Source organism: Fonsecaea nubica (genome assembly GCF_001646965.1).
Source record: "Fonsecaea nubica strain CBS 269.64 chromosome Unknown Scaff22, whole genome shotgun sequence".
Taxonomy (NCBI): domain Eukaryota; kingdom Fungi; phylum Ascomycota; class Eurotiomycetes; order Chaetothyriales; family Herpotrichiellaceae; genus Fonsecaea; species Fonsecaea nubica.
This window is the reverse complement of record NW_019173695.1, coordinates 311,677-337,045: the sequence shown is the minus strand read 5'-3', so window position 1 is coordinate 337,045 and position 25,369 is coordinate 311,677. Positions and strand designations below refer to the sequence as shown.

General features: G+C 52.7%; 8 protein-coding genes across 8 annotated transcripts; 3 read left to right on the top strand and 5 right to left on the bottom strand.

Moving 5' to 3' along the window:
- Nucleotides 1-242: 242 nt before the first annotated feature.
- Nucleotides 243-926, top strand: AYO20_04359 (hypothetical protein; the record flags this gene model as incomplete). Its single annotated transcript, XM_022642657.1, has 2 exons — nucleotides 243-354; nucleotides 493-926. The coding sequence occupies 2 exons, from the start codon at nucleotides 243-245 to the stop codon at nucleotides 924-926; spliced, it is 546 nt and encodes a 181-aa protein (XP_022501475.1).
- A 2,382-nt stretch (nucleotides 927-3,308) lies between these two features.
- On the bottom strand, nucleotides 3,309-4,016 carry AYO20_04358 (hypothetical protein; the record flags this gene model as incomplete). Its single annotated transcript, XM_022642656.1, has 3 exons — nucleotides 3,309-3,381; nucleotides 3,471-3,623; nucleotides 3,676-4,016. 3 exons carry the CDS (start codon nucleotides 4,014-4,016, stop codon nucleotides 3,309-3,311), a joined length of 567 nt encoding a protein of 188 aa, XP_022501474.1.
- Nucleotides 4,017-6,832: 2,816 nt separating this feature from the next.
- AYO20_04357 (hypothetical protein) lies at nucleotides 6,833-12,496 on the bottom strand (the record flags this gene model as incomplete). The annotated part of the gene is made up of 1 exon (XM_022642655.1): nucleotides 6,833-12,496. The coding sequence occupies one exon, from the start codon at nucleotides 12,494-12,496 to the stop codon at nucleotides 6,833-6,835; it is 5,664 nt and encodes a 1,887-aa protein (XP_022501473.1).
- Nucleotides 12,497-14,612: 2,116 nt separating this feature from the next.
- AYO20_04356 (hypothetical protein) lies at nucleotides 14,613-16,605 on the bottom strand (the record flags this gene model as incomplete). The annotated part of the gene is made up of 2 exons (XM_022642654.1): nucleotides 14,613-14,680; nucleotides 14,742-16,605. 2 exons carry the CDS (start codon nucleotides 16,603-16,605, stop codon nucleotides 14,613-14,615), a joined length of 1,932 nt encoding a protein of 643 aa, XP_022501472.1.
- Nucleotides 16,606-17,250: 645 nt separating this feature from the next.
- AYO20_04355 (calcium-binding protein NCS-1) lies at nucleotides 17,251-18,053 on the bottom strand (the record flags this gene model as incomplete). Its single annotated transcript, XM_022642653.1, has 4 exons — nucleotides 17,251-17,430; nucleotides 17,492-17,787; nucleotides 17,885-17,970; nucleotides 18,043-18,053. The coding sequence occupies 4 exons, from the start codon at nucleotides 18,051-18,053 to the stop codon at nucleotides 17,251-17,253; spliced, it is 573 nt and encodes a 190-aa protein (XP_022501471.1).
- A 904-nt stretch (nucleotides 18,054-18,957) lies between these two features.
- On the bottom strand, nucleotides 18,958-20,283 carry AYO20_04354 (hypothetical protein; the record flags this gene model as incomplete). Its single annotated transcript, XM_022642652.1, has 2 exons — nucleotides 18,958-19,964; nucleotides 20,016-20,283. The coding sequence occupies 2 exons, from the start codon at nucleotides 20,281-20,283 to the stop codon at nucleotides 18,958-18,960; spliced, it is 1,275 nt and encodes a 424-aa protein (XP_022501470.1).
- A 554-nt stretch (nucleotides 20,284-20,837) lies between these two features.
- AYO20_04353 (hypothetical protein) lies at nucleotides 20,838-22,034 on the top strand (the record flags this gene model as incomplete). The annotated part of the gene is made up of 1 exon (XM_022642651.1): nucleotides 20,838-22,034. One exon carries the CDS (start codon nucleotides 20,838-20,840, stop codon nucleotides 22,032-22,034), a length of 1,197 nt encoding a protein of 398 aa, XP_022501469.1.
- A 754-nt stretch (nucleotides 22,035-22,788) lies between these two features.
- On the top strand, nucleotides 22,789-24,554 carry AYO20_04352 (hypothetical protein; the record flags this gene model as incomplete). The annotated part of the gene is made up of 2 exons (XM_022642650.1): nucleotides 22,789-23,144; nucleotides 23,198-24,554. 2 exons carry the CDS (start codon nucleotides 22,789-22,791, stop codon nucleotides 24,552-24,554), a joined length of 1,713 nt encoding a protein of 570 aa, XP_022501468.1.
- Between the last annotated feature and the right edge of the window lie 815 nt (nucleotides 24,555-25,369).

Sequence of the window (25,369 nt, the reverse complement as noted above, 5' to 3'; positions counted from 1 at the left end):
GTATATATGTTTTTTAGACCTTTCTGGTGTTTTATATCGAGATAAAACGGCACCGCTGGTGCTGCTGGCTGGCAGAGCAATGACGTCAGAGTAAACACTTGACTTTTGTCAGACACGTCATTTGATTTGATTTGTCTGCTTCCAGTATCTCATTCAGACTTCACACCTGGTCGATACCTTCCCACGCTCCAAATCAACTCGGCAATCTGACATTCGCTTTTCAGCTTTGCTTGCGTCACTCAATGTCTGAGTCTCCGGACCAGTCAGATGGCGCCCACGGTGACCCCGAAGCTGCGATGCGCGCGATGATGGGCTTCAGCTCGTTTTCTGAGCGCCGACCCAAACATCAACCCCGTAAGTCAGTTGTGCAGATTGCGCGAGATGGCTTTCTCCTTGTCACTTGTGACTACTGGTCTCTCACTCGCCCTCTTCCTCCCCAAAATACTCCTTCATGACTGAGGATAAAGTCGCTGTTCCTGACCTCACCCCCAGACACATCTGCCACGAATGCTCCAGCCGTGGAAATACAGTCAGGAAAGATAGCGCCTGGTGCACCAGGGTCATCTGATCTCTCGAGGTCTAGCCATCTACAGGAGGTCGAGTTCGAGTCCGGGTCCTCAGAGACGCCTGGACATGTGAAAAATCCGTCGGTTCCAGATCGGTCAACACCTCTTCCAGCACCACCACCACTACTACACCAACAACCACAGACAAACTACGCATTCGTCTCTCCGGAAACGGGCATCTCGTTCACGCCGGAAGAGCTGGAAGAGTTGTCCCGTGGCAAAATCAACGCGCGAGGTGACAGAGTCTTCTTCAAGCCCGCCTTTGTGGCCGACGATCCCTGGTTCCGACTTCGAAGGACGGGGAAGGGCGGAGACAACTCTGGCAGCAATGTGGGGACGGGGAAGGGTGACGGTTCATAGAGCAACCCAGCTCGACTCCAGATCGACAGCGGACTTCACGAGCGAGTATTAGCACAACCAAGATGATTACGTACCATCATGTAACTTTGTTCAAATAAAAGATGGTAATCTTGTTATACAACTCCGTGTCCACCTGGTAGTCGGCTGAACCACACGAATCTGAATCCCCCTCCTGTCGCGGACATATGTCGACGTATATTTCTGCAGGAGAGACGCTCCCAAGCATGATCAACACATTCCACACCACGTAGTTTCCCTACTTTCCCTACTCTCTCAGAGACTGGATATTGGACAGTATTGGACGAGACAAGTCATGGTCAAAGGGCGCATGTTTGTATTTTCCGAACCTTGAAACTCCCCTCCGTCATCAACCATCAAACAGAAATCAATGGACCTGAAGAAAATTCATTGATTTAGCACGGCACCACACCACACCGCAGTATAGAACACAGTCTGAAAAATCGAGACGAGGCCAAAAAAAAGGAATAAAAATCGGCTTCAAGACTCTCTCCCCTTGGGAGGGGAAATGAAAAAAGAGAAGGAAAGGGAAAGTAAAGTAAAGGGTAAAGGAGTGATACCTATGGGCAGGGGAATAAAAAGGGGCGACGCGGCCTCGTGAAGCCACGCCGTGCACGGTGGGCGGTGGAAATGGGTTCGTGGTGCCAGATAGAATCTCTCTCCCTCACATCCCCTGTAAAAAGTCTCCTCTCGCACCCTTCAGGGCCTCGGTAATATACTTACTAGTAGTACGCAGTACATGGGGCAGAGGACAAGGGTTGGACGTACCTCGTATCAGTTAGTACGGGAGACTCGATAGTGGTCAGGTCAGGCTGGGTAACACGCGAGAGGGCGCATTTTAACCAGAAGTGATTTCCACCATAATAAGAAAAAAAGGTTCTGGACCCCTTTCCCCTTTCCATTGTCATTGTAAAAAGACTTTTACCACACTAAAGCCATTGGTCTGGGCGTGTCTCGCAATCGGTGAAATAGATAGCTAGTCATGGCAAATAAGGGCCAGCCTCTTTACAAGAAGGTTGTCCATAACCCAAAAGAAGCGAGAAGACAGACGAGACCACCACAACCACGTGTTCCTCTACAGGCATTAGACAAAGCTCCGAGAGGGCCACTACCGCTCCAGGAATCAAGCCGCCTTTCTCGGTTCACCCAGGCCTGTTCTCGACCCCTGGTGATGGGTGCCCGGGCCAGCCTCGCGCCCCTAAGCGGCGTTCCCAATCACCTTGGGAACGCCTCTCCGCGACGCCAACTGTCCCGTTAGGGGCACTCCACATGCCCCTTGCACCCTCCAGCGCCTCCCCAGTCCCTAATAGCTGCCGATGCCCTTAAAACCCCCCACCACCAGCCCTGGTGGTGGGCTTGCATGCCCCCCTAGAAACCCAGTTCGGGCTTCCCTACGACTTCCCTCTAAAGGGACAAATTCGGTGCCAAACTGGCCAGGGTTGAAACTTTTTGGTCCGATTGCAACTCTCACCAGGGGAATAAGAATACATAGGGAGTGAAAAAAGAAACAGGGAAACCCAAAGCCACGGTCCGAGCCACGGGCCAGGGGAGCAGGACCCCCCCGGAACGCAACCGCCACCACCCAAGAGACAGAATCGGTACCCTGGACGTGAATCTGGACGCCAGCAACTTGCTCCCATCCTGCCCTGATCTTTCGGCCCAGCGCCAAATCCGGCCTAGGCAGCACACGACAATCTCCACACCATCTGCAGGTCCCCCGGCTCGTCACTTGCAGAATCACGGTCTTGTGACCAAAAGGAGGGGAAGTTCTACAGAGAAGGACGCTCGTCCCCAAGGTTGGCACGGGAGCTCGTGACCCAATCAGACAGGTGGGAGGGTGGCACCAAACCCGAGAACTGGACCGAGTGTGCCTGCAGAGGACTTCACGGTGGCACCCGCCTGGCGTTTCCTGGCTGGAGGGGGTCGGTTCCTGCAGAGTCGATCGCTGCAGTGCAAGTTCGGCGACCAGGCGATTTCTCCGGCTGCAGAAATGGGCCTGGCGTCATGCACGCCATCGCCCTGGCCAACATGCGGGGCAAAAGCAGCAAGGAACTTGGCTCAATTCGTGGGGTGGAGCGGAACCCTAAACCCACTGCCACGTCAATCACCCCGGAGGACTACCGCCAAGGCTGCATTTCAGTCTCCCGGCGAATAGATGTTCGAGTTGGATCATGAAAGCTGATTTGCTGTTGTCTGACGACATCCAAAGGTCTGAGCGGAGTGGAAGATGAGTGGAAAACCCACCCCCATATCCACCCCGGCCGCAGAATGGAGGCTCTCGGGGCGTTTCGAAGTCGAAGAAATTGGCTCCCAATGGAAATGACAAGGAAATTCGTAGCATCGTCAATCGTGACTGTCATGGGCTCATGCATGGCGACTGCGGCTGGCTTTCGCATAAGCCTCCGGATGTTTCTTCTCTGCCTTCGATTTCATCGCCCTAAAGATCCCCACAAGTCAGTTTGACCGCTGTTGCGCATTTCACACGGAGAATGGCCCGAGCCCTGTCCAGGTGGCAGCAGAACTCACGAGATCTTCTTAGACGTGTATTCCACGTCTCGGCGGGCTTCTTTCACGGCCTCGACTCCTTCAGCGAAATTGACCCGCGCAGATTTCAGTCTCCGCTGGGCCATCGCTTGCAATTCTTGCAGCTCTCGCTGTTTTGCATTCAATTCGCCGGATCTGTTGACGGTTAGGCTCTCAATTCCGTCACGAATGTCAAAAAGCTGCTTACGTCTGGGCTTGTTTCGCCAGCGAGCGGTCCATCCGAATAGGATCGAAGGCTGCGTTCATTTTGTCGCTGAGCATGTCGACAACATCCACACCGGAATGTGCGTATGAGTCGCAGTCTCCACTGCTGTGACTAGGCGCATAGCTGGACCGGGCGGAATATGAACCTGCAGAGGTCCGACTTCCAGTATAAGATGTGCTGGTGTCGGGAAGTTCTGGAGAATCGAGAACCCGGGATTGGGGGTAACTGTAGACTGGGGCCTTCCCGGACGGCATGGTGATGGGCAGGGTCTTCTGGTGAGTAGCATAGCTGGTGGGGTGACGAGAGTAGGCGGTGGTGGCCATTGTGAAGAGAAGATAAGTTCAACTAAGACTAAGTGAATGGGACAAGGGATAAGGTAATGTATGGTGGTGGAGATGAGGTTGAGGCACTCTCTGAACTTGGACTAAGACTGATGAAGGTCAACCAGGTGTTTGTTCAAACTCTTGCAAAGTTGAGTGATGGAAAAGGAAGAAGGAGGGAGGAGGACTTTCAGACAGATGAGACGGGTTTTTATAGGCAAATTTGGGGCACTCTTCTTGACACAAGGGAGCAGGGGAGCAGATTGCCAGCTCATCACCTCCCTCTGGGCGGACCAATATGAGTCGTGGTCCAAGGGGAGGATGGTGTCATGGTGAGTCCACTGACCCCGCTTCTTGAGCATGATGAGAAGAAAAGTAGGACCAATGTGTAGACGGTTGAGCCAGGGTCGAAGCAGGGTCGGCACTGTCCGTCACCTTCCGCCCGGCAGAGACAAAGGAAAAGCCCGTCGAGGGTTGACCAAAGAGAGCGGAGAGAGACCCTCCACGAGCAGGAGATGGCAGGGTGGGATCAAAGTCTCAGCTGAAGCCGAGTCAGGCAGTTGAGGGGAGGCAACGGGAAGCCAGCGACGATCATTGGGTCGACGAGGCATTTTGCCAGGACTGGAGGGACCCTAGTCCGCGGGATCTAGAAGCGAAACGGCGGACGGGAGTGGCTGTTCTGAAAGGCGAATGGAGCGAGGACGGAGAAGGTTCGTGATTATACGTGAGCAGGGGTGGGAAGAGGCGGGAGGAGCGATGATTCGGCCAGGGAGGTGGGCGCTGGGAGTACGTTTAGAGATAGGAAAGACGTCTTAATTCCGAGACTAACATGGGACCCTTGGGGAGGGAGGGGAGGGACAGAGGGCAGGCCACTTGGTTGAGGTGTGTGTTCGTGTCTGTGTGTGCGGGATGTGCGAGACGTTGAGTGTTGGAGGACAGGTATTGGGAAATTATCTTATTGAACTTCCACATTTTGATTTTTTTTGGGGTGGCCGAGGCGCGCGGGCAGCGGTGGATGCGGACAGAGGGTCGCATAGTGGAATTGGTCGAGGAGGATTCAGGAGTGGCAGAGAGCGCCAGACGTTAAGAGGCGGGATGAAAGCAGCGAGAGGCAGGGTCAAGAAAGGGTCAAGCGTTGGCGGTTGGCGCGTGGGAGGGGTGAGGGTGATGGTTGCAGGAAGCCTGGTGGGCGAGTGGGTGAGTGTGGGAGCGCGAGGTAGCGAAGAGGAGATGGCGGTCGTGGTCGTGGTCGTGGTTGTGATGAATGATGAGTGGTGGGAAGGAGGTGAGGATGGTGGTGAGTGGTCACCGGCTTAATTTCGTGCGCAAGGGAAAGGCAAGAGAAAGAAGAACGTGTGAGAAAGGTACAGGTAAAGTCAGGAGGAGGGAGGGAAGGAAGCCAACCATCGCAGGCAGCCGAAGTAGGTACCTCGAGGCATTACATCTAGTGAGTCGGCACCAGTTGGGGAGGGGGCTAAGGCTACCTAACGGCTGGTATCGGGGTATCAGTCATGGGCGCGGGCACACCCGTTGTCTACCTACGTAAGCAAACATAGGCATCATAGAGATATGTACATAGGCCTGGGTCATGGGCCTGTGTGCTTACAAAGATCAACCACATTCCCTACCCAGATGTATGTTTGTCGCTGCGCCCCTTTCCTCGGCCATTGGCCTCCATAGTTGCAAGTTGATCTTTATTCCACCTACCACATACTCCTAGCCGATCGCGTTCGAGGGAGTTCGAGTCGGAGAGAAAGAATCAAATAGGCGCCTGGTCTCCGTGGGGAAGAGGCTGCCTGGCTGCCTGGCTCCCCCTCCCCACGCCCGGCTCATTGGGCGTTGAGAAATAGTCCCGTGGTTTACGAATGACTGGCAGGGGCGCAAGGTCACAGGAAGTGTAGGTAGGTACCTAGTTTGCCCGCCCCCAATGACCCCTAATCTGCTCACCTTAGCCGTCCTTTTCTCAGTCTTGGTGGCCCCTGAGACCGACCTTCTTACCTGGAAGTCGCGCCTACGGAATACTTCGGCCTCGGGGGTGAATATACTTTGTGCGGCACAGGGGGTGTTGAGGGCTTGGCACGGAAATTGAACCACCCACTCAAAATCAACACCACTCACTCACACTCCCTCTCACCGTTACCAACCAAATCAGATTTCCTTTTCAAGAGGCAGTGCGGCATGAGTAGATATGTACCAAGTACATCTACCTACCTGGTTATCTATTTTGCAGGTCCCCAGTGGCTATTGAAACAGTAAAGCTAGGCCACTTTCCTACATCCCCGTCTCGCCGTCCAAACCAAGCACGCCTTCCTCGCCAAACGCTGATACTAATTTGTCCCTAAGCCCATTCATGCATGTCGTGGTTCTCGTTGGAGAAGAAGTTCGTCTCCTCCTAGCTTCGGCTCTGATCATATTGACAACAAGGCTAGGTCCTCTTTAACCCCATTGTCCATGGACATACCTGCCATTATCCCCCATCACTGGTGTGGTTCAGCCCTTATATTACTCCTCTTCCCATTAATGCCAGTTCCCCTTTTAGTTGAAAAAAAAAAAGCAAAAACAATGTGGCCGGTGTCCGTCATCCTTGTACAGCATGAAGTCGTCCATCACAGAGACTTTCCCCCCTCCTCCTCGACAAGATGCAAATGAAGTTGCCACTGGCAATGAACAGGAAAACGCCATGTCCAGAAATGCTTTGCAATGACTCGCTCAACGCATTGACAATGCCATGAACTAGTGACCTCTCGCCCCGTGGACAGCGCACACTGACGCAGAGCTTTTCCTAACCCGAAAATCGTTCCCCTGCGCCTCGACAAAACTCAAGACTCCAGAGGCCTATCATGTAAGAACACGTGTGGCACGGTTGGATCCAGTAGCGTCATCATCATCGTCCCCAGCACATTAAAATCAACCGGTTTGGTAAGATAGTCGGTAAATCCAGCATTCGCTGCGGCTGCGCGCTCCTCGGGCATAGCATGCGCTGTCAATGCCATGATCGGCGACGGCCGGTACCCGTGACTCCTTTCCCACTCCCGTATTTCTCTGCACGCCTCATACCCGTTTTTGACTGGCATTTGGATGTCACAGATGATAAGCGAATAGTACCCCGGAGCGTTGCCTTGAACCATGTCGACGCATTGTTGCCCGTTTTTGGCACAGTCGTTGATCAGCGCAACTTTCTTGAGATAGCGTTGGATCACCATCCGGTTCACGTCGCTGTCCTCTACCAACAACACTCGGTGCTCCTGTCCACCAACCTTCTCCTTGACCAAGTTGGCAATATTTCGGAAGTCATCAGAGCTCGACTGCGCGACCTCACGTGCTCGATCCTTGCTCAGATTGCGTAATTGTGCAGGATCGAAAATCATCGCAAATACAGACGGCTTGACCGGTTTGTGAATCATGTAGGCCTTGCGCCCACTGGCCGTGAGGGTAGTAAAGTCATCCAGAATATCCCGCTTCTGGTAGTGATCGGTAATCACCACAAGTGCTGGGATCACCGTGCCCGTAAAATTCGCCATCTGGCGCATGAACAACATAATGTCCGACGTCGCCGGGATATCCAGGACAATGTGCGTGAAAGTCGGCGGAGACGGCCCATTCAAGAGATCCAGGAAGGAACCAATATCCGGAATCGTCGTGACATTAGCTGCAATTGAGTACGGCACTACGTGCTCAATATGCTGCTTGATCGCCATCCGCGCGTGTTCAGCAGGGCAAATGATGATAACGGAATATGTCTGAGGGTGTGCCTTTTCCGGTGTCAAACTGCTTCCGTCGTTGTCGCTTTTGCTTCGTTTGAAAATCGGGTGAGACGCAATGGCCTTCTCTGTCAGGATTTGCCGTTGACCCGGCGAAATTGTGGACTCGACAGGAGGCGCAGATTCGGGCGTTTGCACAAGCGTAGTTGCCGACGACACAGACGCGATATTTCCCGAGTCTGATCGCATCGACAGTCCGGAACTATCGGACAGAAGGACTGGGGGAGATACCTGCGTCGGTGACGACACTGCCGGTGATGGTAGAGAGGGCACCTGTTGTGGAGGGGGGCTCACGTATCTGGATAGCCCGGGTGTTTGAATGATCCCCTCGTTAGGTAGAAGACCCTTAGCTGACGCCATTGTTGGTGTTTTGTTATCGGACCGTGATCGAGGACTGCCTCCCAACGACGGCTGTCTCTGTTGTGCGGTTCTCGCAGCCAACGGTGGTGAGGCAACTTCGGAACCTGGGGGAGCCACCTCGACTCTGATATAGAAGCTGAAGGTCGAGCCCTCACCTGCTTTGCTTTTAACAGATAGCTCACCTCCGTGCATCTCAACCAGCTGCTTGGAAAGGAAAAGGCCCAATCCAGAGCCTGCCTCGTGACTGCTGCCGCCTCCAATCTGGCCAAACTGCTTGAAGAGTCGTTTGAAATCGTCTTCGTTGAAACCGCGCCCAGTATCAACCACATCGAATGAGAGTAAGCCTGAGTGATCAGACTGCCCGGTTGATCTGCCCGGCTCGGCCTCGCGATAGGAACATCGCATGTACACCTCGCCCTGTTCAGTAAATTTGACAGAGTTCCCGAGGAGATTGAGGAGAACCTGGCGCACTCTAAAGGCATCTCCCTTCACCATTGATGGAACGTTAGCCTCCAGCGAATAATTGAGTTCAAGTCCACGCTCGATGGCCCTAGAAGACACCGTATCAACCACCTCTTCGCAGAGTGCCCGAACATGAAACCATTTCGGAAGGAGCGTCATCTTGCCAGCCTCGACTTTGGTGACGTCCAGAATATTGTCGACGAGTTCCCTCAGGTTATTGGCGCTGTTTTGAATGGTATCCACTGTCCGCCTTTGATCATGATCCAGCTCTGACTCGACCAGCCATGGCATACTACCCAAAATGCCATTGAGCGGCGTTCGGATTTCATGAGACATGTTGGCGAAGAACTTTGTCTTGGACTCCATCTCCGAGTGAACCTTCTCATTGGCTTGGTTCAATTCTCGTTCCAGGGCTTTCCGCGTCTCGATATCGGTGCATGTACCGTACCACGATGCCTTTCCGCTCTGACTTTGCCATAGACCAGTGTCAACCCGAACAAGCCGTACAAGAAACCACCGATACCCACCACCTCTCGACTTCAACCGGATCTCGGTCAGGTAAGACAAGCGGCCATTCTCGTCCTTTTCCACGACCACGGAGCCTGATTTGATCATCCGCTCCAATGAGCTCAGATCTGGCGAGAAAAGGTTTTTCTGTGTAGGAAGCGGTGGCGCGGCTGGGCCGACTGTTTTGTTAGAGTCGTTTGATGAAGATGGACTTGTCGTTGAGGATCGTGTAATGGCGGCCACGTCTGAAGGCGCCAAAATGCCACATTTGTGCAGGTCGTCGCGGTGGACATGTTTCGCAAAACCTAACCCTCGAGCATCCTCTAGAGTTTGGCCTGAATAGGAATGCCATTGTTGATTGACAGCCACAATGCCGTCTCCCTCAATGGCCTCAAACAGAATCTGGGGAATGGCATCTGCAAGTGCACGAATCTTTGTGTCATGGGCCATAATCGCTTCCTTTTCGCTGGCTTCGAGGTTTTTCATGTACTGCTCATGCACATCTAGAAATGACCCAATCCAGTACAAAAGTCGGCCATTGTTGCTCAATAAAGTACTGGCTCGGAACACAAACCAGCGGAAATCGCTGTCGCTGTTGAACCTCTTGACGCGGATATAGTGTGTGAACTGACTTCCCGTTCTTAAAGCTTCATTCCACAGCTTCACCAGACCGTTTCTGTCTGCTGGATGCACGTTCTTCCAGGGATCTCGCACGCGGCCTTCTCCTTGACTCCGGAACGCATCGAATTTGCGGTTGGTCCAAACCAAGTCTCCCGTACTTGGCTTGGCTAAGAAAAGCTGGAGGGGTACAGCATTAAGCATGAGCGACGATATAAGCTCGGGTAGAGGTCTCTCGCCATCATCCTTGTGCTCGCTAACCCGTCGAGCAGTGTTTCGCCGGAGCGTAGAATCAGCCCTGTCGAACAGGGGGAAAGAATGATCCCCATTATCACTTTCGGAAGTGATGCTAGCCGTCCGGAGAGCGATTGGACTGGGAGGATCAGGCTGTGTTTTGGTCGTATTACCGGTGCTTTTCCTCGCAGATATCTTTAAACCGGCAGAAGATTTCTCGGTTGGGTGTTTGACTTGGTCGAGGTCATCCTTGGTTGGTCGTGGGCCAGGAGTAAGCGGTTGTTGGCCAGCTCTCTGCCTCCTGGCTGAAAAGTAGCTGTCGACCATTTCAGATCCTGTCTTGCCACCTGGAGTCGGTGGCTGGCCCGAACTCAAGCCAAACTGCTCCATAAGCGGCGTGCTCACCACAGAGCTGCCAGGGCTTTCTCTAAGACTACCTGGACTAAGATTTTCTTGATATGTCCATGATCTAGAATTCTCCTTGTCCTGCGCAATCTGTCCACTCAGCTCAGCCACGAGCTCGAGTTCGGACCCTTCATCAGAGAATGTGCCTCCGAGGCCGAATGCGGCTCCATGGCGACTTCCTGGGGCGCCACGTAAACGATCTTGAAGAGCACTGTACTGCTGCGCAAGTGAATATGCACTTGCCAGATGTGGTAGAAGGGCCTCCAAAGAATGCCGCAGACTACGCGGATACGGGTTCAGTGGCGACAAGAACGAGAGGATGGCTATAGGGAAACGAAGGTTAGACGCTAGAGTTCCTCTGGCCAAAATTGGCTGTATGAGCGGCACGTGTATCAGAGTCTTGGACATGTCGGCACCTATCGCGCTCAACGGCTGATTGGCTGTGGTCGCATAATCATATGGCGGGGGGTTCTGTTCGAACGCAGTCTCGTCAATGGATGCCGTGGGTTGCGTAAAGAACGGGGACTCGGCTGGGTCAGGACGTGCTGCAGGCGAGGGCGAAGGGCTCTGCGACCAGGGTGATGGTTCTGGTTGCTCATATTCGTCAAATGCACGAAAGCCGGCTTGCAGCATCAGACTGTCTTCGGGTCTTGCGGGCCTACAGTCGTCAGGGCCTCCCGGCGAGGGCGTTGGTGGCGCGCTTCGATTCTCGTCTCTCCCTTTGATCTTGGGTGACGGTCTCGGCGCGGTGTCCGTATAAGCTCTGGTCAATACAACAGGTTTCCTCTTCCCAAACAACGTTGCAACCCCTGTCCGGACAAGCAACGGATCGGATTCGGCTTCTAGAGGCTGGATCGAGCGATGGACATGACATCTGAGTGTCGACGAACCGGACCCAGACGAATTGTACTGTTCCCTTAGTGCCAAGGGGTCCGACTCTGCCACCGACACTGATCGAGGTGTGGCAGCTTGTCTGGTCAACCTGGGCATAAGCGGTGAGCTCGTCGGTGCTTCCTCTACTGGTTCTTTAGGTGTCATGCTATAGGCACGAACAGGCCCCGCAGGTCTCTGGCGAGCACCCCTCGCAGATGGATCTGGAGCCGGACCCGCAATGGAATGCCGGGACAAAAGAGGTGGTCGACGTAGAGGCGCAGAACTAACGTCACTGGCAACTCGGCTGGCAGGTTCTGGCCGTCGGCCTAGAGAGGTTATATCAGCTTCGGAGGTGGCCAGAGAATCAAACTGCGACGGCGGCACCCCCTCGCTGCCATTGACGTTGTACGTTGCCTTCTGGCCCCACGGAACGTTTTCGAGATCGGTGATATCCCCAGGCACCGCTAGTGATGCGCGCTCGGCACCATAAACCTCGGACAGAATCTCGGTGACATTGACCCACCACATATCCAAACCTGGTTCTGCATTGAGCATCAGGATAATATCATACAAGTCCGGCGCTGGGAAATTGGGGTCTTCGGGAAAACCTGCACTCAATGGGGTCTGACCAATTGGCGTACTCAGATCCGAGGAGGACGTTTGGCGTTGCGGAAGGGGAGGCTGCGCAGGTTCTGAACTTAACGGCGGCTCGTTGGTTGGGGACAAGAGTGTGAACGGTCTGTGCGAAGGTCCTGAGCGGTGGCTGGTATTACGATTGAGTCGCAGAGCCATACGAGGGAATGGATATGATGGGGTCCTGACAGCTCCCGGCGTCATGTCAAATGTGGCTCGTATGGTCCGAGCAGAATCTGTCGAAAGGGCAGCGGTGTTGACCGATTCATCCGAACTTGACTCTGCATGCTGCAGGGATGTTGAGGCTTCGGATGAGTCGTCCTGTTTCGTGGTGTCAGACGAACCGCTAGAAGCTGTGTGGGCAGCAGCGGCGCGCATTTGTTGTTTCTGTGCCAGCGCGGCACTCATTCTTCTTCGCATAGCCTCAATCCCAGATGAATTCTCGCGTGTCAAGACACTTGTCACTTGGTGATGAACCACAGTAGGGGCGTTGGAAGACGCGTCCCCAGCGCTTCGTCTCTCCCCTGTGCCTCCCTCTTCCGATCGTGGCGCCAATCCATGACCGTCGTTACTCCGTGAAGATCGGCCGCGAGGGGGCATTCCAATGCGCTGAGATTTTGACGACTTCATGACTGCGGATGCAGACACTCGATCGTCCAACTACGGTGTCTGCAACCTCGCGGCAGCCGAAAGGCAGGCATGGAGAGTAGGACGGAAAAGACCTTTCTTTGTTGATATTGCGGTGAAAGAGGTGTTCGCGAGGTATGTTTGCGCGGTCGATCGTTATAGTGTACAAAAGATATCCGTATGTATTAGAGGATCAATCAATTAGATTAGTCGTAGTGGCGTTTTGAAGACCACGACAACCCAAGTCAAGAGGGGAGAGGTTCCTCGTCAGGAGAATGCTAAAGTGATGGCTAGGCAACGAACGAGCCTGAAATGAGGGTAAGGCTGAGGGTAAGGCTGAGGGTGGTATGGATGGCGGTAGCGAAATGGTCGATGGTGACTGTTGAAGACAGTTTAACTTGAACGTTGAGAGAGTGCGTGGGCGTGTGGACGAGGGGGCGCGAGATCCGAACGGAGTCAGTGTGGCAAGGCGGGTGGTGGTACTTGCGACGAGGGAATAGATGGAAGTGGGCGGAACATGCAGTCACTCAATCAGTCAGTCAGCCAGCAAGACAGTTCCTTCAGTCAAGTGCTGTGAGATGCGTCTGTTCGTATACTGGACAAGGGCGTGCGGTGGTCGTGTCCCGGTAGTTTGATCTGGAGAAAAGAGAGACAGAGAACCGAGACAATCGACGACACAGGCCATTGTGGCCTGGCCACTGGGCTTTGCGGAAACGGAGCTTGCTGCACAGTGACGTCGGCGGGTGTCCAAGACCGCCTAGGGTCTCCAGGGCCAGTTTTGAGAGGGCAGCCGCACCCACCCGATTCCTCATTCAGCACCAGGCAGGGCCAGTACCCAAAAAGTCAACCTGGGCGTGCCAGGGGGGAGGAGGGGGATTCCCTCCAAGGAACAGCCACCGGGTGCCACCCTTACAGCCCCTGCCACTCCCTGTAAACCTAGCGAGCCACCTGCATCACCAGGCCGTTTTGTTCTCCTCGTTGGGGGCGAACGGGTTGTTCCTAGATAATATCTGACTGATCTCTGGCACTAACTCGGTATTCCCGGCTGGTCAATCTTGCAGTCCTATCACCTCAGGTATACCTACTCCAACACCTCCACCAAGTCAACAGCCAATGTCTACTCTTTTATTCTACAATTACCCGACTAGGATCCCATCTGCGGAATTCGGTCTCTTTTCGTCTTGAAAGGTCTCGCACAATACCTCCCTCCAAAACTTGAGTAAGACAAGGGGAGACTGCATGGTGTAACTGCGCATCTTCCCCTCTCTTGCACCGTCAACTTCTACCATCAAGATTCTCACACTACGTGACCAACCACCAACCAACCCTGGAGTCGTTCTTCCGTCCACATCTTTGTCCGAACTCAACGTCAGCGGCCCACACAAACATCGCTTCCTGGTCATCACCTATTGTCCTCCCGCACAGGTACTTTGCACCTCCTGGTCATAGTAGAACTTTGTTGAGATCTTGCCAGGCCAGCGGTAGACAATGTTTTTTTTCAAAGCCCACGCACATCTCAGTCCTTGACGGTCACGGCTGGCTTTGATGTCAATTTCGACCGGTTCCTAAACCTGACACTGATGAGTGATGGCTGCTACCTTACTCCACAAGGAATACCCTTTTCGTTTTGCCTCGTCCTTTTCTAGCCACAGTCGAAAAAATAAGCCAAAGGAGCAAAAAAGGACAGAAACAAAACAAGATGAACAAGATACTATCTGTCCGTAGACGATATTCGAGACCCACAGATCGACGTACAGGAGCGCAACAAGAGGACGGGTACAGACGGACAATATACAAATTGTGGAGGAGCGTGTATGGGTACCCGACGATCGTTTCTTTCGCCAGTGCTGATCCTTCTGGCAGTTCCTCACTCTGAAGTAAACACATCTGGTAACACGTTGTGAGGTTCATAGACTCCACGTATGCTGGTTTCCGGCTGTGGCGGCATCTCTTATCCGAGAGTGTCATCCTTTCGAGACCTTCATCGACATCCCTGTTAAATTGTACATCCAGCCTGATATCAGCGGTTGCCAAATTCTCAAAATGTGCTTTTGTCTTTTGTCTTCCATTTTCCCCAACTCCGCGCCGTTAAATATACAACACGAGAAGCTGCTGGTGCTCAGTCCACTTTGATCGACCCGTAAATGCGGTGGACGAAAAGATAGGACGAGATAAATCCGATGGTGCCTGTAAAAAGGAAGTCAACCCAACCATCCGCACCACAAACAGAGGCTCCTAAATTTCTTACCTGTGAGCACAGCAACCAAGAAACTGAGCAGTCCAGAGTAGCCGACATAAAGAACCGCTCCAGTGAGTCCTCCAAAGGTGACTCTAGTCGCCCAGAACCCCAATGCATTCAGGAAAACATACCCACCAGTCATCCCGGCGCCTAGAAATGCCCTCCACTGCCAGCGATAGTCTTCAGCACAGAGCAGAAAATACACCAGCAGAATGGTGGTGCAAGCACATGTCATGGCCATCAACGCATAGCAGATGAACAGGAATCCAAACATGTAGTAAATCTTACTCGTCCACAGCGATGTCATGATAAAATACAGTTCCACGAAGATGGCGCAGAATGGTAGGATGCCTGTGAGCAAAAGCGAGGGGAGTGGTCGCAGGGAGCGCGCCACAGGCGGAATTTGTCGCGGAATCTGGTTGACTCTGGTTGGGGGCTCAATCGCTGGCGACTTGAACCCATACCATGACCCAGCTACACTTAAGGGGACGCTGATGAGGAACCAGATCGCAATGATAGCCAGCATTGTCGTAAACGGCACCGCGCCACTGGCTCCCTTTGCCCAGACGAAGAGGTTGAGCAGGAAGAATGTCCCAAACACAATTCCAGGGACAAAGACTGGGGTCAGTGCAATGTTGAGTTTCCATTTCTCGCCACCAAAACTCTTGTATGCTCGCGCCGACACGTACCCGCCAATACATCCAAAGATGGTGTAGAGCAGAAGGCCGATGGACGTGAGCCAGCCGCGGTTGGAAGGTGAAAGGAATCCCAACATGGCGAAGGCGACTGTTACAGCTGTCATAACAAACAGTTGCGCACCATTCCCAAGTAAAACGCTCAGCAGTAGGGCATAGCGAGGCGGCCTAAAGACGTCGCCATGCACCAGCTTCCAGCCCGAGTCTTCTTGCACGTCTTCATCGACAGCGGAAGTCCCCGAGAGATCGTCCAAGTTGATATTGTCCAGTCGATTATATCTAGCAATGTCCTTGCGAAGTGCTCGGACCAAGACGGTGCTGACCATGCCGATCAGGAAGACGACAAAAATAGCAGAGTTGATGAGAGAGAACCAGTGGATCTTGGGATCAACGATATGAAGCAGTTTATCCCAGCGGGTGGCCCAAGCCGTGTCTGAGGGACGCCAATAAACGCTGTACGTATACGTGACTGGTGTTCCTCCCCCTTCCTTTAGGACAAGAGGATCAGATGTGAAAGCGCAGCTGGCCTTGCCATCATCCGAGAGGCGAGAGTCGGCGTAAGATTGCGGCTGGACCAGGACGCCAACCACGCGGTATTTGAGTCCACGAAGTCCCGCGGTGTGATAGTCAATGATGATGTCCCAGTGGTTGTGTAAGATCTTAGTCCCATCCTCTTGCACTTTACCCAGGGGAAATCCGGGACTCGCAAACCGTTCGTGGGTGAGGGGATCTTCTCGTAGTTCGGCAGCCGGGAGTCCATCGACAAAGAAATTGATGTTATAGGCCTCCTCAATTCTTTGATTGACGAAGGCCGTTGACCTCTCATCAAATGTGTCGCCCGCACACGCAATCTTACATGTCTGGTTCAATCCCATCCACAGTTGAAAGGGGGAGCTTTGAATGCGGTCGCCGAAGACGATGCTGCCCAGTGATTCTCGTCTGGGCTGGGGTCCCCCTGCAGGCTGGCAAAAATGGAAAGCCGGATGGTAATAGTCGTAGGCAACCACAGCGTGGATTTGCTCATCGTGCCGCGATATTGAAGGCGTCAGGGCGTTGACATTGAGTTCAAGTTGATCGCCTCGGGAGTACGACGAGGGGGAGACGCCAGGAAGGTAGAAGGACGCAGCTTGCTTGAGGAAGAGGAAGCCGAGAAGCTGTAGAGGAAGTTTGGGACTCATAGTGAGTTGAGGTTCGACTGACACAAGGGTGTGCTTAGGTGCGAGCGATCGAAGGGAGGAGGTCACCTCATTTTTAGGGGGTGGGGAGATTGTAAAGCTTCGGAGCGGAATATAAGGCTCGCAAATACCACTAGAGGAGAAATGAAAAGGTGTATCAGGTCCCTTGTCCGTGAATGTGTGTCGTTCCTTGAGATGCCAGAGGTTTTTCGAGTTATGTATCCGCGTAGAATGGCGAGGAGCGATGTACAGCAAAAAGTCTCACGGACTTCGGAGGCACGGGACCGCGCGAACTTGGTCGACACAAACTGCCACGAGATTGATTTAACACGGTCAAAAATTAACGTGGGTTCGATTTGTGATAAAGCTTATAACATTTTATTTCTGACGCTCAATCCCGTTTACAAAATTTGTAGTTCAATGCCACTCGTCGCTCGTGTTCTTTAATGTAGCCTTGTGGCTGCAGCTTGCAATGTTCCAAAAAAGCACCTCCTTCGCCCTGGCTCAAAGGACAGATCAAGCACACCGGCTTGTGATCCAAGAGTCTGAGGAGAACACCAAAAAGCGCCAGCGTTTCATATGTCTCCCACTGCTGTAATGCCAGAGTGGAAACGGGAGGATTGGGAATTTGTGACTCCTTCGAATCAATCATACCAGGCCGTCATACAGCGAGAGAGCTGACACAATCGTCTCATCCCGTTTACTTCCTTCCTTGAACTCTGCCATATCAAGACTCCCGTTCTCATCCTTGTCCATCATTCTGAAAATTTTCCTTACCCTCTTTTCTGGCGTATCTTCGTCTTCGGGCAATTTGACCATAGAGCCGACCTGAATGACTAGTTAGCGACCCGTGGAAGAGTCAGAAGAGCAAGGAATCAGGCATTCTCACCATTTTGTAGATCGCCTCCACAATCGCGAGCATCTCGTCATAACTGATTTTGCCGTCCCCGTCGATATCGTAAAGTTGGAACGCCCAGTCAAGTTTATCTTCCATCTTCCCTCGACTTGTCACACTCAAGGCACATATGAACTCCTTGAAGTCGATCGTCCCGCTTTTGTCCGAGTCAAATACTTTGAAGACGTAGTCGGCGAAGGAATTTGGATCGCCAAAGGGGAAGAATTGTCGGTAGATCTTTTGAAACTCTTCCTTGGTCAACATGCCCGAGGGGCAGTCCTTCAAGAATCCTGCATTAGGAGAAGACGTGCTCAGCCGCAATTCGCATCTCCAGAAGATGGGGTATGTGCTGCGCCATGTGCTCGGCACAGATTAGATATGACATACCCTTGTACCATTGTTGCAATTCCTTCTTGTCGAAATGTGTCGACTTCTGGAGCTCTTCCAGTTGTTGAGGGGACAGTTTTGATTGTCTGGAAACCAAGTCAGCCCAAAGTGACCGTCGACGACTGCGCTCCGGAGTCGAGCAGCATCACTGCGCTCACTTCTGACCCATTTTGTTAGCCCACCTGAGGCCAAACGGCCCGACTTTCAGTGCCTAATCTCAGGATCGTGATGCAGAATGGTCCGGATTGCGACGCGCGAGGTCGGCTTCAGGCGAGCTGAGAGAGGAGTGTAGTCGGCTAGGATTGCGATCGCGGGGCAGGGGCCTTGTCGGGATAAGAATGCGATCTGGACGGGTAGGAATTTGGTGGTATGCGAATTCCGAAGGGGTAAAGGACGCAGAGTGTATAATCTAGAGGTGTCGCCTCGAGCGCAATGTTTCACAAGGGCCAGATTTTCTGGAGAGCCAAAAGGTTTCGAAAGTCAAATCGGTCTTGTACTTGTAGCCTCACGTGGGGATCAGTCGCACCCTGGAGTGATTTGAGGCTTTGACGCCTGAAGTTCCGCGTGGCGGGGACCTGAAGAAGCGTTGACAACCAGTCACAAAGTCAAATGACAAAGCCATCGTTATCGTTCACGGCGGCCGCATTGTTGCTAAGGGATCTAGACTTCGGCATTCTCTACCTAACCGCAAAATGCCCATTCTGCCTGTTCAGGTTGTTTTTGGGTCCGAACCACCACCCGGAGCTTGTCACAAATACCACTTTGATCTGCTCCGAAGGATTCAATCGGACTCTACGGCTCGATTCGGTCCGCCGAGCTCCCCAGGCAACACATTCCTCACCCAAATAATATCCGACGCAGGGTGTAGGGCAATGCCACGCCTCGTTCATCTTCTTTGCTTCTAGAGCCAAGATGTCTTGGTGCTGCTCAGCTCCAGTCGGTTTGTGTCCACCCACCAATATGCTCTCTGCTCGAACAATAGTCTGGAGATGCTGACAGAGCAAGTGGCCTGCTAGATGTGGTTGGTGGGCGCAATTGAGCTTCACCAACAAGAACAAAACTGCGAGTTGCTGCTATTCTAAGAGTGCAGCTTGGTTGGTGTATAGTACATCAACCACGTTGCTGAGCTTTTCAATTGTCTCCAAGGCAGCGTCGTAGCCAGTATCCCGCTCGGCCTCGTCGAAGACGATCAAGCATCCCTCTCCTTGGTCCAACACTCCGATGATGACTTTGTCCAGAATCATCTGAGATAGTTTTCTCTCTACTTGCTGCGTGTCGAGCCCTACCATCTTGGCGACGTGGTCGATCTCAACCCGACTGAAAGGTTCGATGACTTTGATCAGATTCTGTTCCAGCATGGCATCATACAGTCGTCGCAAGTGGTTGCGGATGAACACATCGCTGCCCAGCTCGTAACGGTAGTTGGATAATGCCTGTTCGTACTCCTCGAGCGATCGATTCGAATGGGCTCTTGCCACAGCCTTCATGGCCTCCAGACTTGTACTGGCGTACTTTTGCGCTTGCTTGGACGACAGCAGATTATTGACATCATCGACCAGATTCAACATGATTTTGCACAATAGCATATACTGCAATGCAGACGTGGCACGCACAGTGTCATCTTGAGCGTGATAGCCTTCCAGTGCCTCGATGAAGTAGGAATATGCGGTGTTGAAGTCTTTGTCTTCGGCGTGCAGCATACCACTTTGCATATCCAACCCAGCCTGCAGCAAAGGGGGAGTATAGACCGAGGCAGCAGACGTCCTTGCAGAAGTTAAGGCAGCTCGTGCTTTGGGCTGGTTGGTGAGAGCATGGTAGACCCGAGATTCAAGTAGTTGTACCTCGACGAGCACCAGCTTGTCATCCAACCGTTTCAGTTCTCGCAAGAGACCGTTAATCAGGGTGAGGGCATCGTAGTATGATTGTTTCTGCATGTAGAGGCCAACAAGTCTCGTTTCGAGGTTCTGTCGAAGGAAAGATCGCTTTTCGGAGTTCGCCCACTCGATGCATGATTTTGTAGTATTTATTTGGATCTCGAGAGTGTTGGGGATATCAATGAAGAAATCGAGTAGTTGCCGAACTAGACGCAAGCGTTAGCACCTCAAATCAAGTTCATTCCTTGTCAACGTACCAAGCTTCGCTGTTTTCGCTTTGGCGAATGACGATAGTGTTGACCTGCTCGTCTTGACCAGCGCTGACAAGTCTTCCGAGCGCTTGTTGTCTCTGTACAGTTCCCCAAGGCCTACCAAAGCGTTTTCATACACTTGCAAAGCAGCCTGGTTCGAGCCTGGAGATTGGGCCAGTACATCTTTGTAGATACTCTCTGCCTTCGCTGGATCGGTTTTGGCCAGCTTCTGGGCTTCGTTGACCTTTGTCTCGTTCGAAGGTGGAGGCGCCATCTTGTGGAAGGAGAAGAGAATGAGGAAGGAAGAAGACAGTGAGATAAGACCAAAATGTAGGGTAGCGGTGCAAGCAATTGACAGAGGGTAGAGTTGCAGCTTAGGGCTTGAAAGGCTGCGATAGAGCCACGCAAGGCGTAGAAAAGACGCGGTTGGCGAATCTCCTCGCGGGCTCCGAGAGGCCAGCCTCGCCTTATGTCAGCCTTGTTGGTGACGACAGGGTCCAGCCCAGCTCTGTGCGGCGTCTTCTCCACAAAAAAGTTCCTGCGCCCAGAACCCTCCGCCTCGAAAGAGTTCAACTCTTTGATCTCTTTGAATCTAGTTGTCTTGTTACTGTGGTCGAACTACCCTGTAATATGCTGTTTCCGATATGGTCGGTGCTCCCATCCTTCCTCATCCGTGCACAGCTAATCGTACTCTAGAAAATCAAGTCCCTCACGAGGCCGCCCGCGCCTCCGGGCGAGGGCGCTGTGCGACAACCTCGAAATCTCGACCCAAGCCATCACCCTTTCGAACGGGCCAGGGAATATACAAGAGCCCTCAATGCTGTCAAAATGGAACGCATGTTCGCCTCGCCATTCATCGGACAGTTGGGTGAGGGCCATGTTGACGGAGTCTATTCTATGGCAAAAGACCCGGGCTCGTTGGAGAGACTTGCCAGTGGAAGTGGTGATGGTGTGGTCAAAGTATGGGACCTGGCAAGCCGCGATGAAGTCTGGAGTGCAAGAGCCCACGATAATGTGGTCAGAGGTTTGTGTTGGACTCCAGAAAGGAAACTGCTGTCTTGCGCCACCGACAAGACAGTCAAAGTCTGGGATCCATACAACCAAGAGCAGAATGGAGTGCCTCTGACAACTTATCTTGGCCAAGGAGCATTCACTGACATCTCGCATCACCGGAATCATTCTTCATTCGCTGCATCTTCCAGTGCAATATCAATCTATGACCTATCAAGACCCTCCTCCGGCCCCTCCCAGGTCTTACGCTGGCCGACATCAACTGACACGATCACCGCTGTTTCTTTCAATCAAACCGAGACATCTATTCTGGCGTCGGCGGCATTGGATAGAGCCATTGTTCTCTATGATCTCCGGACCTCTTCGCCTCTGTCCAAGGTCGTTTTGAGGCTGGCATCCAATGCCATCTCTTGGAACCCAATGGAGGCGTTCAATTTTGCTGCGGCAAATGAGGATCACAATATCTACATCTTCGACATGCGAAAATTGGACAGGGCGCTGAACGTGTTGAAAGATCACGTGGCGGCGGTCATGGACGTCGAATTTAGTCCGACGGGCGAAGAGCTCGTGAGCGCATCATACGATCGGACCGTGCGGCTGTGGAATAGAGATCGAGGCCATTCCAGAGACGTTTATCACACCAAACGAATGCAGAGAGTGTTCAGCTGTCGCTTTACCCCGGACAACAATTACGTCTTGTCCGGGTCGGACGATGGCAACGTGAGGTTATGGCGAGTTGATGCATCGAGTCGACAGGGTATCAAATCAGCAAGACAACGGCAAAAGCTCGAGTATGACCAGGCCTTGATCCGGAGATATGCCCACATGCCGGAAATCCGGCGAATCAGACGGCATCGACACTTGCCCAAAACTGTGAAGAAAGCAGCCGAAATCAAGGGAGAGGAGCTCAAATCGATCAAGAGAAAAGAGGAGAATGTCCGAAAGCATAGTAAGAAAGGCAGCATGCCTCGACACAGTGAAAGAGAAAAAATGGTTCTTGGAACCGAGAAATGAGCTATTCCCAACGGTCAGTCAGAGGGAATCAACACTGGAAGAGCAATCCTGCGATATACCCAACAGAAGTCCATACTATCCAAGGACAAAATTCCCCCCACAGAGCCACCCAGCGCTTTTTGGACTGCGGGTGTTGTTCGCGACGCGCCAGCTGGGAAAGCAGTGTCTCGCTAGCCACCACATTGACTTCGTTCCTATTTGAGTACGACTCGAGGAAAGCTTGGTCTTGTGTGGCGAGTTGCTGTAGGTATGGCCCTTGCTAGGGCAAGCGCGAAGGATGAGGGGACTAGCTTTCAGGGTCGAGAGCCATTGGAGACAGAAGGGTCTTTGCACAAAGGGAATGATGATCTGAATCGAGTCTTTCTTAAGGCGAGATGAGATAACTATCCTACAATCCAAGATGGATCTCTCACGGGATTAGAGTAGCGTATATGCATGTGAGGCTACGTTTGCATTAGCGTATGGAGAGCAACGAGGCTGCGGCAAGGCTGCGATGAGGCCAGAGCCTTGGCGGTTGAGAGCCGCCGTGTTCATTTAGATTTCCCGCAATCGAAGCCATCATGAATAATTGTTTACCCCATGATTGAAGACATTGTCGCTTTTTGTTCCAATTTCTTGCATGAGGTGGATAGACGACTTACATGGAAATAAGTTGCTGCATCGCGTATGGGGAACATTGGTTAAATCTTTTCCGCGACTGCACCCTCAAACACTTTCCTACCGCGTACAGCCTCGCCAGTAACTGTCACCGAGAATGGCTGCTTTTGGGGCTCATGTGTCACTATTGAACTCCTTTTTGACGGACATTGTCGATAGTATCAGAACCAAGAACGGTCAACGCATTACCGACCTCATTCAGCTTGACTTTGACAGCCTGAGTCCGGAGCGACAGAAGCCATATTCGGACCTAAACCAAGAGCTCAATCGAGTCCACCCGCCAGAAAGAGACGGAGAACTCGTGGCAAGATGTAAACAGACTGTGTCGCAGGACGAATTTGGCTCATTCAGCACTTCGTTCTCGGAATGCATTATCCAGTATTTTCGCTATCTTCGGGACTTTACGTCGGTAGACAATCAGGCCAAAGCAACCAAGATCCGGCAATTGACAAGGTGAATTGACCTCCAGGCCCTTCTTTTCGGCTTTGTATTGATGTTCTCGACAGTCAGTGTGTGACCGCCTTGGGAGATACCAAATATGGGGTTATCATGATACCGATTGTGCTCTCCTTTTCCCGCACCCTTGCAGCCATTGCCACTAATCTGGATCGAAACCCTTCTCTGATTCGGGGTTCCAGCCTCGCCATGACGCAAGACGCCGAAGGTGCTCCGGGAAAGGTGAGCTTCGTGGAAGATGCGGCCAATGTGCTACGAGAGGCTTTCATCAAATGTCTTGCTGGAAGCCCTGGAGTTCCACGCACAACTCGCCCTTCTCCAGAAGATAAACGCGTTGGTATCTACCTGACGGCAAACTCATGTCTTAAGCTGCTGCTACAGTGTCGTCGGCTCCGCAACGCTCAGCAGATGCTCTCGAGCATCGATGTTCAGTCGCCACCACTATCCTACTATCCGGCTGCCCAGCGGGTTACGTTCTTGTACTACCTCGGCCGGTTCCATTTCGCGAACAACCATTTTGGACGGGCACAGAAGGTACTCCAAACGGCATACGAACAGTGCCATCGCCAAGCTATCAAGCATCGAAGATTGATCTTGATCTACCTGATAGCAGCGAATCTTTGCCTCGGCCGTTTCCCTTCCTCCACCCTCCTCTCACGTCCAGAGGGCCGTGACATCGGACACAGATTCATTCCCCTCTGCAAGATCATCCAAACTGGAGACCTCGGAATGTTCCACCAGTATATGGACTTGGACACCGAGTCCGGCCAGTGGTTCCTCCGACTGTCCATCCTCTTCCAGCTCCGTAATCGATGTGAGATCCTGGTTTGGAGGAGTCTTATTCGCAAGACTTTCCTGCTCGCTGGCTACATGGGCGAAGAGAAAAAAATACCATTCCTCAGGTTGAGCTATGTCCGTCACGCAGCGAATTGGGCTTTAGGAAAGCAGAGGACTAGGTCGATAGCCAATGGATTCGGCTCACACGTGGCCTTGACGGAGGAGAAATACGTTGACCCTGAGTTCGCAGACATGGATGCAGCGATCAACGAGACCGGTTTTGATCTAGAAACAGGGTTATACATTGACGAGTACATCGGTCAGTATGTACCAGATAACAGCGGAGGAGAAGATTCGCCCGCCATGAATGAAGTGGAATCTGTGGTCCTGAGTCTAATCCAGCAAGGTCTGCTGAGAGGCTTTGCTCTGCACACCAATCCCCGTTTCGCCATCCCAGGAAGTCAAAAAGCCGGGGGGCCCATGAAAGCTGGATTCCCAGCAGTTTGGAGTGTGACTTCGGACAAAGACGAGGGAGGACCAGTGCCCGGCTGGGTGGAAGAAGGTAACCTAGCGGCCACAGGAGGAGGTAGAGTGGTGAGAATCACTGGAGCTAGACCAGCAGGCGCATGAATTCGGCTGTGGCCAGGACATAAAGATACAAGTACTCTGCAGAAAGACTTGATGGTTGCGCCTCGTGGTCATATCAATGAGTATTTCTAAATGGATCGCATTTTACGTCCATCTCGACCCCTGCCAATGAATCGAAGGGGAGGAAGTGGATCAATGACCTTGGGTAAAATGGCTCGTTGGAGGGATACACAAATGCCTCGCCGACGGCAGGGATCAATGCAACCATATGTTAGGGGCTATAGAGGATGGGTATAACGGGGTATCGAAGGAGGATGAGGAGAAGAAGTGGAAGGGAGGCACGTGGGAGGATAGGAGCTTTGTCAACGAGGCTGAGCATTTGTACTCGGTTCTCGTACTTGACTTGGCTGCGTGACTCTTGACTGCGTCCACTGTGGCCCCGTGGTTGTGGGTCGTTCGTCATGCCACGCCCGCGATCCCCCTCGCAAAGTCTAGCAACTCCAGTTCCAAGGACTCGCCAACCAGCAATTCGTCCCGTTGCTACACACGTGCCCATCGAAACCTTGGGATGCCGATTTCTTGTCCTTCAGATCCGAGAGGCTAGTCCATACAAGTACTTATTATGTACAAGTCTGTACTCACCATAGACTCCTCACACCGAGCTCCCTCCACCCTTGCAAGCAGGGCGAAGCTATCGCCTGCAAACTGCGCCCCCATCACTGACGGACTCATGTCTAGCATGCCGCCACATGCCACTGCAATTGGCTGCCTCTCCCGCCCAGGCTTGTTTGTCCACGAGCCCCAAGAGCACGGGAAATGGTGCACGAAGCACTCATCCCTGAGTGTAGCCTGGATGG